The sequence below is a fragment of the Brachyhypopomus gauderio genome, chromosome 20 (assembly GCF_052324685.1).
Source record: "Brachyhypopomus gauderio isolate BG-103 chromosome 20, BGAUD_0.2, whole genome shotgun sequence".
Taxonomy (NCBI): domain Eukaryota; kingdom Metazoa; phylum Chordata; class Actinopteri; order Gymnotiformes; family Hypopomidae; genus Brachyhypopomus; species Brachyhypopomus gauderio.
Genome location: NC_135230.1, coordinates 12,485,699 through 12,500,546, shown reverse-complemented (window position 1 = coordinate 12,500,546; position 14,848 = coordinate 12,485,699). Strand labels below are relative to the sequence as shown.

General features: G+C 39.0%; 1 protein-coding gene and 2 long non-coding RNA genes across 4 annotated transcripts; 1 reads left to right on the top strand and 2 right to left on the bottom strand.

Annotated features, from left to right (window-relative positions):
- The first annotated feature begins 3,463 nt into the window (after positions 1–3,463).
- On the top strand, positions 3,464–9,562 carry LOC143484556 (uncharacterized). Its single transcript, XM_076983340.1, has 15 exons — positions 3,464–3,553; positions 4,835–4,950; positions 5,043–5,108; positions 5,205–5,430; positions 5,622–5,697; positions 6,231–6,545; positions 6,680–6,764; positions 6,970–7,034; positions 7,157–7,354; positions 7,427–7,513; positions 7,621–7,874; positions 7,990–8,115; positions 8,225–8,362; positions 8,585–8,699; positions 8,799–9,562. Exons 1-15 carry the CDS (start codon positions 3,467–3,469, stop codon positions 9,014–9,016), a joined length of 2,172 nt encoding a protein of 723 aa, XP_076839455.1. The 5' UTR covers positions 3,464–3,466; the 3' UTR covers positions 9,017–9,562.
- Positions 9,563–10,097: 535 nt separating this feature from the next.
- Positions 10,098–11,148, bottom strand: LOC143484370 (uncharacterized). 2 transcript variants are annotated; one of them, XR_013122617.1, is made up of 4 exons: positions 11,130–11,148; positions 10,656–10,932; positions 10,355–10,571; positions 10,098–10,158 (listed from the first exon to the last, which is right to left on the bottom strand). It is a non-coding gene; the product is annotated as an uncharacterized LOC143484370 (long non-coding RNA). The 2 variants fall into 2 exon arrangements; XR_013122616.1 differs by lacking the exon at positions 10,098–10,158 and having other exon boundaries at positions 10,312–10,571.
- Positions 11,148–13,276, bottom strand: LOC143484369 (uncharacterized). The gene is made up of 4 exons (XR_013122615.1): positions 12,675–13,276; positions 11,763–11,808; positions 11,347–11,438; positions 11,148–11,238 (listed from the first exon to the last, which is right to left on the bottom strand). It is a non-coding gene; the product is annotated as an uncharacterized LOC143484369 (long non-coding RNA).
- Between the last annotated feature and the right edge of the window lie 1,572 nt (positions 13,277–14,848).

Sequence of the window (14,848 nt, the reverse complement as noted above, 5' to 3'; positions counted from 1 at the left end):
CAGATTTTACTCAAGTAAAAGTAAAAGTATGCATCTAAAAATTTACTTACGTAAAAGTTAAAAAGTACTTTGATTATAAGCTACTCAAGTAGTGAGGAAATGCAGAGTACTATCTCGTGTCAATAAATTACATCACGGAAAATTGAATTATTGGAAACAATGACTTTTAATGAAAACAATAATAATTTATTATAAAAAAATAATATATAAATATTATGTATTATAAATAATATGTATTTTTGTTTGTTCCTAATTATTAGGCCTGTGCAACTTCAATGTGTTCCACAAAGGCACTAACTGAGGAGACTGTCAGCCAATACGTGTAGCTACAACTTGACGCCAACTGAATCAATTTGTAGCAAACTTTGGTTGAACTAAATCATCATATATTGCTAGTGTGTACACTCACAGAGTTTGAACTGGTTTTTAGTATTGCACTGTGTTACATTTAATAACTACATCATACAAAATTATGCCTCCAGTTGTAACAGAGATATAGCCCCAGCCAGTGATGGCTTAGTTGCCTTGAAAAAGTAATCCGATTACTGATTACTCCTTTTAAAAGTAACTTAGTTACATTACTGATTACTTGATTTTAAAAGTAACTCCGTTAGATTACAAGTTACTTTAGTAGTTACATTCAGCAGCAAAATTCATTTTTCCAATACTCACTTTATTGGAAGTGCATTTTTAACAGTAACAATGTATTGAAGCAGGTTTAACCGAGGCAGAAACTGCTTAATCCAAAAATCCTGAGGAGGGAAACTTTATTGATAATGCAGGCATCGCCCCCCCAGTGTCAGTTATTTAAAATTAATTACTGGTAGATTTTTTTTATTTAGCATCATCTCTGATTATTATCTTCAATTTATCCACAGCAGCACAAATATTAGATGTGCATGACATAATTAGTGATGAAAGTACAACAGTTGAAGTAAAAAAAAAAAAAGTGGAAATAAATGGTCAGAATGTTACTCAGTTAAAGTATTACTACAATAGTCAAAACTCCACCCTGGTATAAAGCAGCAAGTTAAAAAGTTTAACTGCAATACTCAAAACTGAGCAGCAAGTGAATTCAACATCTGGTAAAGGAGAGCAGGATGTCAGTCTTCAACGCTCTAATAGATATTACACCATTTTGATTTGTTTAATTTACATTTGTTTAATTTACACATGATTTATTTCCTCGATGGCCCCATTTTAGTTGGAGAGCATCATTATTATATCAACTGGACAAATGAAGTTGGAACTCACCTTGTACAAGCTCCCTAACATTGACCAGGAGTAGAAACAGAACTGCTGTCTGTACGCAGGACGCCATGTCTGTAAGACCTCAACAGAACCTCCTTCCCGAGTCACAGTGGAACACGTATGAAGGTTCTGAAAGTGTCTTTGAGCACTTGTCTTTCTGTCTCTCTCCTTTCGTGTTGTTACTTTTACATCCGCAGTTTGCCTCTGTTCACCATTCTACGTTAGATAGTTGCAGTAGTTGTGGTTAAGAGCATCTAAGGTGTAAAGTATGGTTTACATTTGCGGTCTTCTGGTCAGGCACCGGTCCACTAGCTTTCACTGGCCACTGAGACTGAAGCTACAGTAATCAGACCCTTCATTTATAATGTTTATAAGGCCCATTATTCATCAGTGTCCTTACATCACATGGCATGAGTGACAGACATGGACAAAATAGTCATTTGCTCACTGTAATAACTGTCCTGGATTTTGGACTAATCAGACTGTCCAATCAGACAATTTTTTGGCCTTGTGACTGCATATCAGACCCAGCGGAGTGTGCCATGCTGCAGCTTGAAGCTGGCGTCTGATGACAGCTCAACTAGCCAGGTTTCAAGTTCTGTGGGATGTGCAAAGTCACCAGCAGCAGGTTCAACAGAAAAGGGGTTCAAAGATGACCACAGATGACCGTCCCTGGGATCCTCTGAAAAGTATTTTCTCATACAGCTGTGAGAGATAATGAGAGTCTGGTGACAATGTCGAGAGTTCATTTTCGGTTTTACATTTTCAAATCTCCTCCCTGAGGTGTCCTCTTTTTCACCATGTCAGATCTGGTCACCCTAAGTTTGGTCAATACGTTTATATCAGCATAGTGGTGGGCAGGTGGGAACTTTTTGATAGTAAACACTGGATCTAATTTCTGACTTTGATTCTCTCTGTAAATCAGTCCCATGTCATCAGTCCTTATGTCTAAAGCATTCTTACTCCGCCCGACATGTCTGGCTACAAGGTAACTAGCTTTCAAGCCACACTTGACCTGTGACGTTATGGAAACATTTGCTTGCAGTTGCTGTAGCAGTCTACTGTGTCTTAAAGTAGTCCACCAGCTTTGCAACAAGGGTAGGGTGTTTGGTATAGAGAGACCTCTATAGTTTTGAAGGTTTTTTCACTTTTTTTGAAAGAGTCTAACCACACACCGAGTTTTGGAGTTAGCATCAATACCTCCCCCCTGCGCAAGTACATGTTTTATGTAGTCTGAGGTTTTAATTTTTCTGAGGAGCAGCATCACTATTCTTTCTTCATTTAACAAACTTCTGCATATCTGGTTAGCTAATTATCTGCATCAGATGACTGCAGTTGTGTTTTCTGATGTTTCATTTGCTTTGAGTTACTTCTGCAATGTTTTTATTTCTGCATTCCTATTAATGCTTATATAATGGTAATATTTCAAACACCATTGACCTCTCCCATAATGCTCATACTACCTTTTTTGTACTTACACGGGTGGTACGTGGCCCATACCACAGAATAATCTTGACTGTCCGAACACTCGTTGTTTGGCCCTGTGACGGTATATCAGACCCAGCAAAGATCACATCCTTCCTGTTTACCCTGTACAACAAGCACTCCAGCACGGAGTCATCTACAGAAATAACACCTTAAAGAAGGACTTTGCTCAGTGGTGCAAAGTGAAACCTCAAGAAAAGGGCAAAAATTGTGTTGCTTCTCATGCTGATTACTGCCTGGCAGAGAGAAGACTGCCAGAGTGAGGACTTTGCATATGGACCGAGGTCCTTGAGTGAACTAACACGTGTAAAAGGGCCAGAGCAGTCGCTACTCTTCTGCAGGTCTCTATCAGTCTGTTATCCTCTCTGGGGTCGTGTATGGAGCTATTATAGTGTCACCAGAACCTGAACCTGAAATCATTATTACTTGAAAAAACAGTCTGTAAAATCCTCGCAGGTATGCAAAAATTCGAGTTAAAATTCAGGTTCAGGTCGAAATTCAGGTTCGGGTCGCAATTCAGGTTCGGGTCGCAATTCAGGTTCGGGTCGAAATTCAGGTTCGGGTCGTAATTCAGGTTCGGGTCGAAATTCAGGTTCAGGTCGTAATTCAGGTTCAGGTCGAAATTCAGGTTCAGGTTGAAATGCGGTTCATCCGGGATACGTAGGATGAGCAAACAAACTCAGAGCTAATCGAACTGCATCTGGCCAATCACAAAACATATCAGAGGTCAATGGGAGGTGCGTCTTTCTGCCAGTTTTGTAAAAGGACCATTCGGAAGACCATGGCCGAAGATCGCACTGTCGGAGCTTTTCCAGCTGTAAGTAAACCTATTTATTACTTTATCCTCTTTTTCATTAGGACCACACCAGAGTTCATTGTTTATTGCTCGTTTGTAAATGGAAAATCAGATTTTGGATTTCTTTCTTAAGACGAGTATGGCGTGAAGCACATGTTGAGTATGGCGTGAAGCACATGTTGGCAGGCTAGTTTGCTGGGCGTACACTGTGCGATTTTTGGCCCATTTTCAGCCGATTTTTCACTCGTGCGACTATTTTTGCGATCGGGCCGAGTTTCGGCTCAATCGCGTGTCGTGCATCGTGTAGTTTACACAGGTAACCGAGGAGCGATTCACACCTCACGACCAACTCTCGATCAGAAATCGCAGCGTCGCAAGAACATCAAACATGTTTGAAATTCAAATCGCTCCTCGTGAGAGTATCGCACTGTTGAAGCAGTTCTACGAGCCGACTCTCCCTGCGATTTAGTCGTACAGTTTGAGCTGGAGCTGAGTACACGATTTAAAATATCCTACAGTGTACGCCCAGTTAGTATCCGCGTTAGGTTTCTTCAGTATCGAAGATGAACAGCATTTTGTTTTAACGTATGTAAGTACGTGACGGAAGCACTGAAGCTGCAGCTACGTTGTGCATTCCGCAAAGAAGCATTATATATTCTGGTGTAGGTGTATTGACATTAGTCACAAATCACAGTCGGTAAAAATGATTAAGCCGCTGTGCGTGTGTGTGCGCGCATAGAAAAAACAGCGTTTTTATTATCGGAGTTATTAGTAGACACCGCGCATACACATAGTCCTATTCTAACTTAAATCACAGCTATATTCTTCCGGCAAAATTGCTTGGAATATTTTAGTGAAGGTTACGGGAATGTGAGTTGGTGTTTGCAACGAAGCAACATTATTCAACATATATTTATTTTGCAATAAGAACAAAATACGTTCTGTTTTGCACGGGAGTCAATTTAGAGGCTGCATATTCAACCGCCTAACTCGGCGAAGTTGCCATTAACCTTCAGGGTCGGTAGTATAGATGTGTATATTGTAAGTTGCATATGAGACGTACTATACAACTAAACTTGCATGTATCGCATTAGTTAATATCAGTATTGTGCAAGCTTTCAGTGGGTATAGTGATTGGTGCTTCCAAACACTGAGTCATTACCAAGACAATGGATACTGAACGCATCGCGGCAGGTTTGTGGTTGAATGGCAAAAAACTCCAGTATGCCATTTCTTTCTGTTCAGTGAAGAACATTTGGTTGTCCATTTATCACATTTCAGGTTTACATTTTTTCTTGACAGGGTAGTCATGCTGAAGTATTACGTTCTGCAAGACATCTAGTATCTCTGCTTGCATCATGTGAGAGCCAAGGGACCACAGTCAGTGCTGTGTTACCCTCCAGGGAGGACAATAGCAGGTTCAGTGTTTAGGCTTTTATACCTTTATGAAGCTTGTTGTGGAATATTTTATCTACAAAATTAAGAGCTTTCTATGATTACCCTTTTACAGGCAACAGGGAGGTCAAAGACCAGGCGAGCAGGCTCCTAGACCTACAGTTCAGACAGAAATGACCAGGTTTAGATTAACTGATTGTTTAAGTAACAACTTAAAATTGTAGGGAGGAAAATTGTTTCTGTGGTTTTTATATTTTGTTTGTTTTTGTTTCCACAGGGCCTTTCCAGGCCTTTATTCCAAAGGGAAGGCTAAGCGACGTTTAATATGTGGACGTTTCCAGGAGGCAGTTCCACGTAAAAAGATACAAAAAATAAGCGTCACTTTCCATCTCTTGCCAAGCCTGTATGAAAAGACACCAATAGATTCAGAGCAGCTGGTGCATTTACAGGCTGGTTTAGGGCGAAGAACTGCTACTCTAGATGAAGATACCACACATGAGGAGGTAGGCACACACAATGAACATATGAAACCTATGCCCTCAGTTTGTAAGACTTGTATGGACTTACCCCAATTAACACAACAGGGAGAGATTATTTGGAGGGTATTATAACATTTCATTATAGCATTGGTCCCAAACAAAATATAATTTTTGCATCATTATATGTTTGTTTTTGTTTACTTTTTATAATGCAGTTAATGGAGCAACTCAATCTGCTGTATCCAAAGCTAAAGACAATAAAAGGAGGCTGGCTTCTTTACAAAGCACCAGGTACAGACTAAATTATTTGTTTGATGTAGACATTTCTTTATGTACACTTAAGGATAGTTCTTAAACACTTAAAAGAACCATTGAATAGATGATTCTCTTATTATGGAATAAGTTGTTAAGATTGATGGAGAATGTTTATGGAGAAATTTAATCTTTTTGAAGAATTCTATAAAGTTATTTTTTGTTACAAGTTTGACATTGTAAAAGAGACCTATTGAAAATGCATTCTATTGATCCACATAAAAAATACAATGAGTCTGAAGAACCCTCTAATTATGCTGTGTTCTAGTTAATGAACTAATGATGAACCATCTTTGAGTGTAAGTGTGACATGTTATTAACATAGAGCAAGAAAGGAGCGCATGAAACACAAATGGGGATTTTAATAAAATACAAGAAACGGACACATACTGAGGACCAGCAGTAAAAGTATCAATCAGTGGATTATAAGGCTCAAATGCAAAGCATTGGAGGGGCACCTGTGGGGACTTAAATAGCGAAGTAAAATGAACTTGTTCATATTTTTACTTTAGGAGGATGGGGAAGACGAAAGCTGTCTCTTGTGCCACCAGAAGATTGTGGATATACTGGCAAAATTCTGAGAGCAGCTTGTAAAGGGCCCATTTATATAGCTCCACTTCAAGAACAGCTGGACACTAATCCATTGCCCCCTACATCAGAAACATTCAGCAACATGACAAAAGCTCTGTGTCAGAAGTGCAAAACGTTATATCCACTCCAAGTCCTGGCTGATCATATCAAGTCATGTGAAATCACAGCTGTGGAAGACTCTGTGGAAGAATCTGACCATCTAGACAGTGATGGTAATGAGCCAAAAGGGACCAAATGTAAGTAATTTTGTGTAAAGTAAAAGTACATTTGCAATGCTGATATAATATGATATATAATTATATTGCTAAAAAATAAATGCTAGAAATGAAGTCTTAGTTATGATGTGAATTCTGTGCTTCCATTTTCTCAGCACCTGTTGATCACACCTGTCCAATATGCCTAAAAACATTCCCTTACGAAACCATTGAAATACACGCAAGTTCATGTGGAGAAAGGTATTCATGGATTTATCAAATGCTAACATCTCACTTTTGTCATTTTCCTTTTTTACATTATTTAAAATGTATAAATTAGAGGGATAGGAATGGTCCAAAATTGGCTCGAATTAAGAATTTCTACACTGACATTCTATTAAAACCATTTTCTTCTCCTGTAAAGTTGTCTCATTGAACATATGAGGTTTTGTTTTGACCATTGTAGTGCTGACAGCCATTCAGAAGTTGCGGATGAGGTATTGCCAGGCTGTAGTGCCAAGATTGTGGATGGTTGGTGCTGTATTCTATTACAAAATACAAGTAGTCTTACATTTAGAACCCTTGTGTATGTCATGCTTGCCTTTATTGGCCATTTGAGTTTCTCATGGGTTTTCCCGTTTCCCAATCCATAGAGTGGCAGTCAATCCCAGACCCTATCAAAGCCATGTCTCTGTATCGAGAGACACAACTTCGTAACCATGCTACACAGGCACCTTTGAGTCTGTACATGGACATGAGAAGCACCCCAGCAGAACGAGATGGGGCTCTGATCTCTTTCTACAAGAAGACACGTGTGGAATGGGCTCGACCTTTGTACTGCAAATTGGAAGGTACAGACTTTACAATAGAAATGAGTAGTTAACAATGGCATGTTTTATTAAAAAATCTGGCTATTTTCACAGGTGATTGTGCTGTTGGGGAAGGTGTTACACGGTTCTTTTTTTCAACCTGCATTGATAGACTGAAGTCTGGATTTTCTGTAAACCTGGGTAATTCATCCACGTTTTGTAGTAATGAATAAGAAACAGTGGTATATTATACTGCTTTCACAAAAATCACAATGCATAATTATACTGAAATTATTTCTGCATTTCAGCAAACATTGGGGTCACCAGACTTTTCGAGGGAGAAGTAGATCATTTGGTGCCGTCAGCCTCCCCCTTTCTTGTTGACAGTGATCTGTTTGTTGTGGCTGGGAGAATTTTGGGACATTCCTTTATACATGGAGGGCCATGTCTGTCTGGTTTGAGCCCAGCTTTTGTGCATGTTCTTCTGGGAGGAAATCCTGAAACAGCAACTGTGCAGCTAAATGACTGTCCAGACTTGGATATCCGTGAAACAGTGAAGCTTGTAGGTTAATCCTTTTATGATGCAGTTTTTATTTTATTGTATACCTGTTAAAATGTCTTTAACAGTTATTGTCAATCAACATATCATATTATCTAACCTTTTTGTATCTTTAAAGCTTGAGAAGTCTGAACTTTCAAATGAAGAAAAGAACACAGTGCAAGATTTGGCGTATGCTTGGGATCTCCCTGGTGTAACTAATGATAACAGGAGGTGGCTTTTTGAAAAGATGCTCATCCATGCTGTACGGTTTTCACTCCTTATTGTGGATCAAGATAATAGATTTGTGGAATTATTGCTTGAGTCATATAAAATTGACATTTTATATAAAATGCTTTGTGTAATTTTAACAGGTAATTGGACGAATCATGCGGCAAATCAAACAAATGAGACGTGGCCTCAAGGAAACCCCGATGTGGTCAGTTTTGTCCCAACGTCCAGACACGGTGCCTCTGCTTTTCCCAAGAGAATCATTACAGTGCGTCCCAGAGGTTAGTAGAAAGCTTTCCTTTTTGTAAATAAAATAAGCATATTTGCTGATGTTTTTCATGTCCTTATTCAAATATACATTACTTCCTATAGATTAATGCATCTTAAAATCTACATTTATTTGCTTAGTTTTACATGCAAATTGTTTTGTGAAGTATCAAAGTATGATTGGTCAACTTCTAGCTAAGAATGTCTCAGCTTTGTTTTATGCCTTGTATGTGTAGTTAGTTCTGCAGACAGTTTGCTGGCCTGAACAAGAGGAGGATGATTCTGATTCAGAATATCCACTTGCCACCAAGTGCCGCATCTCTGGATTCCTTCGACACTTCATTCAAACTGGTAATGTGGAAAAATGTCCACTTGTTTGTCTTTCTTTTAGGATTTGTCAGTCTTAAAGGATTTTATCTTTAGCGACTTACAAACCTGCTTCATTCACAGCATCACCTACTGAGATCAAAAGTCTGCTGAAGTTCTGGACAGGGTGGGAGGTTCTACCTAGAGAGCTCACCTTTGAAATTGTTAAAGGTAGCCTTCCAACAGCATCTACCTGCTTCGAGGTGCTCAAGATCCCTGGCCATTATGAAGATTTTGAGGCTTTTAGGAGTGATTTGCTGTCATGCATTGGTACCCATCACACTGGGTTTGGGCTCATTTAAATTCGGATCTTTTTTTTCTGTTGTTCCATATATTAGTGACTGCTGTTCAGTTGGCACTAGCCAGAATTTAAACCAAAAGTGCTGAATACATTTACTCAAGAGTTTGTTACAAGTTCTTAATATTTTCCCCCATGTTGGCAAATTCTTCAGGTTGCAGTTTTGGCTCCTTCTAGCTCAAGACTTTTTGCTGAAAGGGCAAAATGCCTTTGCAAGTTTGGTTAATTTTCTCTAGCAAATGGCAATTCTCAAAATCTGCAATTGTCAATGGACTTCAAGTTCAGGTTTTAAGGTAGTAACACGATTCCATTTAAGGTAGCAATAGTTTTATAATAAACCTGAATTAAAATCTGATCTAAATGCATGCAACGATAGACTGTTGAGCCTGGGGAGTGTAAATTTATATATTACAATGTTTGGTTTATTCATAGGTGAGTCCATAACCTGATAGTATATAGAACAGTATGGTGTTTTTTTTTTTTTTTGTATACACACATATGACCCACATTGTTTATAGTGGAATGAGCATTAAAACATTCTTTAATTTGTGTTTGAGTGAAGCATTTTTCTTCTCAAAGCCAGTCCTTGAGTAAATATAGCTTAAATAAATCTGCATATCATGTGGTTATCTAGCCTAGGGTTTGGAAACACTGGGTTAATACCTACAACACACAAACCGCTATGTAACCACTGTTACGACCCCACGATGTCATGGGACTATGTTTGGGGTGTGGGGCAGTAGCATGCCGGTTGCGGACAAGATGAAATGAAAGAACGCGGAAACCAGTCGGATGCGTTAAAAGAACTCTTTACTGCATAGTGGTAATCACCACAACAACCATAAAGGCAGTAAAGCTTGTGTCGCCTCCCAGCGTGGCCGACAGAATCCACTCGTGATGAGATCCACCTGTTGAAAATTAACCAAAAAAAAAAAAAAAACCTCCCCAAAATCCACAGTACACGTAACAACCACACATCAGCCAAGTCATCCTCTATCCAAGTTCTAGACTAAGACCATTTGAGTCCAAGTTCTCTTGGGTGTCGTCGTCTCCGGTAAGTTGTTGATGTCCATAGAATTTAGTGGAGAAGCCACAATCCAGCGATGCATTCTTAGAAGTCCGTTCCTCCCCAATGTTTGTATGCAACTGAAAAAGAAAACGAGAGAAAGCAGTAGCAGCATGTACATATACACAATGTATAGCAAACCATAATGAGCAGAACCAGAGGCAGCTGTTTTATTATACACCTTTTCAAATAATTCAAAATGCCTTTATAAATATTCTTGTCATGACAAAAACAATAGCTTATATGGACTAATACACCGCTTTTTAATATACAGACCTTATTGATTATCCAACAAATAAGAAGCATGATGCAAACAATTCAGATAGATATCACGCCCATAACTATCTGATGATGCAGTTGGTTGTACAGCTAATCTAAGCAGCTCAAGGCTCCTGGGGTTAAGTGGACATTCCAAGCCTGGCAGGATGACACCTTGGTGTTCTTCCACATCCAATCCAGAATCTTCCCAGTCAATGGCATCAATATGAATTCCCTAAATGTACATAGCCCAGTAATAAGTGTCAATTGCACACATTAATAACCACAAAGATAATTAAAAATGTTTTAATTACATCACCTCTGACATTCCTGGTTCTCCGACTGGATTCTGCATGAGGCCGAGGTGCCACAGCTGATTTGGTGTCATATTTTGTTCAGTCCGGACTGGGTGATCATCCCAGCCGCGTGCAAATCTGGACAGATCATCTTTCAGCCGTGGCAGAAACGAGTAGTGAACACAGTAGAGGTGCAAGCTGTCAGCAATGTCAAGAAGCCCATCCTCTTCCAAGGTGTGAAGAACATCGTAGTACACCTGGGTGACTGCTAACCACACATCTCGCCACAGGCGTTCTATTCTGCAAAAATAAAAAAACCTAACAAAATTAACCAATTACAAGCGCATCTTCGAACATGTATAATTATGCTGAATAGAAGAGTAATGCTGCTTGATTTTCTTTCTTGCATTAAATTACTTTATACTGTTTTGGGACCGGATGTGAAACAGTTGTGAATGAAGTATGGTGACCCCATGTCATGTTAAATCAGTTCATACCTCTGATTGTGGACACTCTCCAGAAATAAAGCTTCCACACCCAGTTCCTCGTACTGTGAACATTGCCTGAGCAATATCCACATTCTCCACACCTTGATCTGCTCTCACTCTGGAATAGGTGCATGGTGTGCTAACTTTTACAACCAAACCATTCTTCATATTAAATAGTTCTGGGCTAAAATAACATTATTGAAAAGGACAGTAAGGCTTTACTCACTTCTTAGGCCATCCAAACCTCCTCACACCATCTAAGAAGAATGCATAAGCTGTTGAAGCCTTGTTGTTTGAAGCAGCATTGAGATACATGATCTGTAAAAACAAAAGTCAGTACTGTGATATTGCTACAATATACATGCTCAAAAATAGTGTTGAGGCACTCTCTAAGACAAAGTTTATTACTTTTTAAGCCAAACATTTAATCCATCATTTACAACAGAACATTTTCAGGTTCACTGACAATACCATATATTAGTGGTAATCAAGTGAAAAGGGGAAATACATGATTTTTTTAATTTCTATGAAATGTAATCAAATATACTTTTTTCATAAAGGTTCATATATATACATTTGGTATATACTTCAAACATGACATTTTATGGAAACAAGAATTTAGATGTCAAAGTTAGACCCTACCTTCCTTGAGAAGCCATCAATACCACCAAACACCACAATATTGTACCTGTGAAAATAAAGAGAATGGCTACTAAGCCTAGAGAATAAGTGATGGCTGAAGAATTAATTGGTTTTATCAAAATCTGTCTTTTAAGGTAATAAAAACAAGATAAATAATGCAGAGCTCATAACCTGGCAATGAGGTACACTGTATATAGTATTCAGTCCTCAAAGAATTGGACATGCTGAACTTCTTAGCGAGAAAAATAAATGCCTGGAGCTTAAAAGGTGTATTGCATAATTTCTTTTTCTGCTTTACATAAATAAATCATAAAAGTGATCTGAAATATCCCATTCAAGAGACACAGTCAGAATTGTTTACCCAATTTGTGATAAAAACCTTAAGTGGTTTGAAGACTCTAAAAGCTACATCACAGAATTCAAAAATGGTCACAAATATTTATTAATGATTGTTTTGAAAAACTTGTTTGAAAATTGACCTAAAATATTTTTGTTCAAGGTTAAAAGCTAAATGCAGGGTGTTAAGTTTTCCTTTGTCAACATTACATACTGTATAAGAACTTGGAAGACATGTCTACTTCACTGGCGGTTTGGTAAATATTTGTGATCAAAGTGACTCCTGGTTCTATTCACCACCACTAGGAATAGCCTAAATCATAGTCAATTTTTCAAAAATGAACCCAAACTGGAATGACTCTTTACATCTAAATTAAAATGGGATATTAAACATCAAATCATTAAGCCCTGCATCAAGTATATACGAGTAAATTTCAATAACAAAATAATGACATTTAAACAAAAAAGGTGGGAAAATGGGTGGGCAAACAAATGTGAAAAAAGAATGAATAATAAGAACACTGTAAGCACAGACCTGCGAGTATATCAGTTCCCTGCATGCAACAGGCTACCTACCTGATGAGCTTGTGATTGGTGTCAATGTGTTGCATACACAATGGTCCAGGAACAGAGTACTTGCGGCGGATAACACAACCCATACTTGACAATCTAAGCAAAATGCCAGCAGTGTCAACACGATGCATTGAAGCCCTCACTCTTGCCCACTGCACGCGGTGGCCCTCAGACTGAAGACACCCCTTGACTGTCCGATAGCCTGCATGTGGAAGCCTTGACTTGATGTTTCTGACCATCATGTCTAGATCTTCATCAGAAAGAGTAGAGTACATATTTGACACAGACATATTGAACTCGCGCATTCTACGATGTACTGTGCTTTTTGAAACTCTGAGAATTCTGGCAACACATGATGCCGATAGTCCAATCTCAAAAAGGTCTTTCAAGTGCTCAGATGTAATTTGAAGTCTTGAACGCCCATGGGGTCCCATCTCCCAAAAAACAGAAGAGGGTGACTCTGGTGATGCGAGCAGAGCACAAAGATCCGAGTGAAACCTATCCAGTGCCTCCTTCACGACATCTGGTAGGAAGCCTACACTGGCTGCACTTATTAAGATTCTTTCTTGACTGATGACATACAGCATATAGTCAAAATCAGGAGCATTGCTTGAAAGAGCATGTTCAAGCCTTGTCTGGAGTCTTGAGATGCAATCTTGTCTAATAGCTTCCTGCAATATCAAACATGACACTAAATAAAATATGAAACACTGGCACTCATCATAGTTACTGAGCTACACATAACCAATGAAAAACCTTTCATAACGTGTATATTTTTTAACAATTAAAGTAATAAAAACAATAGGTTTCCCACATTACGTGTGTGAACCCTAATAATTTCGACCATCACTTTTAGGATGTTAACAGAAGATCCTTTTCATGTATTCACATTAAGTTAGTACCAGTCTGAAAACACACTTTCCCTTTACATACAGCATTTTACACTGACAGTTCATAAAATATTTAACCAGTTATGAGGAGCTTGTTATCTTGACCAGGTCGGCTTAAGCATAATCTCACTGTACATTTGTTAGAATACTGCACCCTCCACAACTTCGCCGAGTTAGGCGGTTGAATATGCAGCCTCTAAATTGACTCCCGTGCAAAACAGAACGTATTTTGTTCTTATTGCAAAATAAATATATGTTGAATAATGTTGCTTCGTTGCAAACACCAACTCACATTCCCGTAACCTTCACTAAAATATTCCAAGCAATTTTGCCGGAAGAATATAGCTGTGATTTAAGTTAGAATAGGACTATGTGTATGCGCGGTGTCTACTAATAACTCCGATAATAAAAACGCTGTTTTTTCTATGCGCGCACACACACGCACAGCGGCTTAATCATTTTTACCGACTGTGATTTGTGACTAATGTCAATACACCTACACCAGAATATATAATGCTTCTTTGCGGAATGCACAACGTAGCTGCAGCTTCAGTGCTTCCGTCACGTACTTACATACGTTAAAACAAAATGCTGTTCATCTTCGATACTGAAGAAACCTAACGCGGATACTAACTGGGCGTACACTGTAGGATATTTTAAATCGTGTACTCAGCTCCAGCTCAAACTGTACGACTAAATCGCAGGGAGAGTCGGCTCGTAGAACTGCTTCAACAGTGCGATACTCTCACGAGGAGCGATTTGAATTTCAAACATGTTTGATGTTCTTGCGACGCTGCGATTTCTGATCGAGAGTTGGTCGTGAGGTGTGAATCGCTCCTCGGTTACCTGTGTAAACTACACGATGCACGACACGCGATTGAGCCGAAACTCGGCCCGATCGCAAAAATAGTCGCACGAGTGAAAAATCGGCTGAAAATGGGCCAAAAATCGCACAGTGTACGCCCAGCAAACTAGCCTGCCAACATGTGCTTCACGCCATACTCAACATGTGCTTCACGCCATACTCGTCTTAAGAAAGAAATCCAAAATCTGATTTTCCATTTACAAACGAGCAATAAACAATGAACTCTGGTGTGGTCCTAATGAAAAAGAGGATAAAGTAATAAATAGGTTTACTTACAGCTGGAAAAGCTCCGACAGTGCGATCTTCGGCCATGGTCTTCCGAATGGTCCTTTTACAAAACTGGCAGAAAGACGCACCTCCCATTGACCTCTGATATGTTTTGTGATTGGCCAGATGCAGTTCGATTAGCTCTGAGTTTGTTT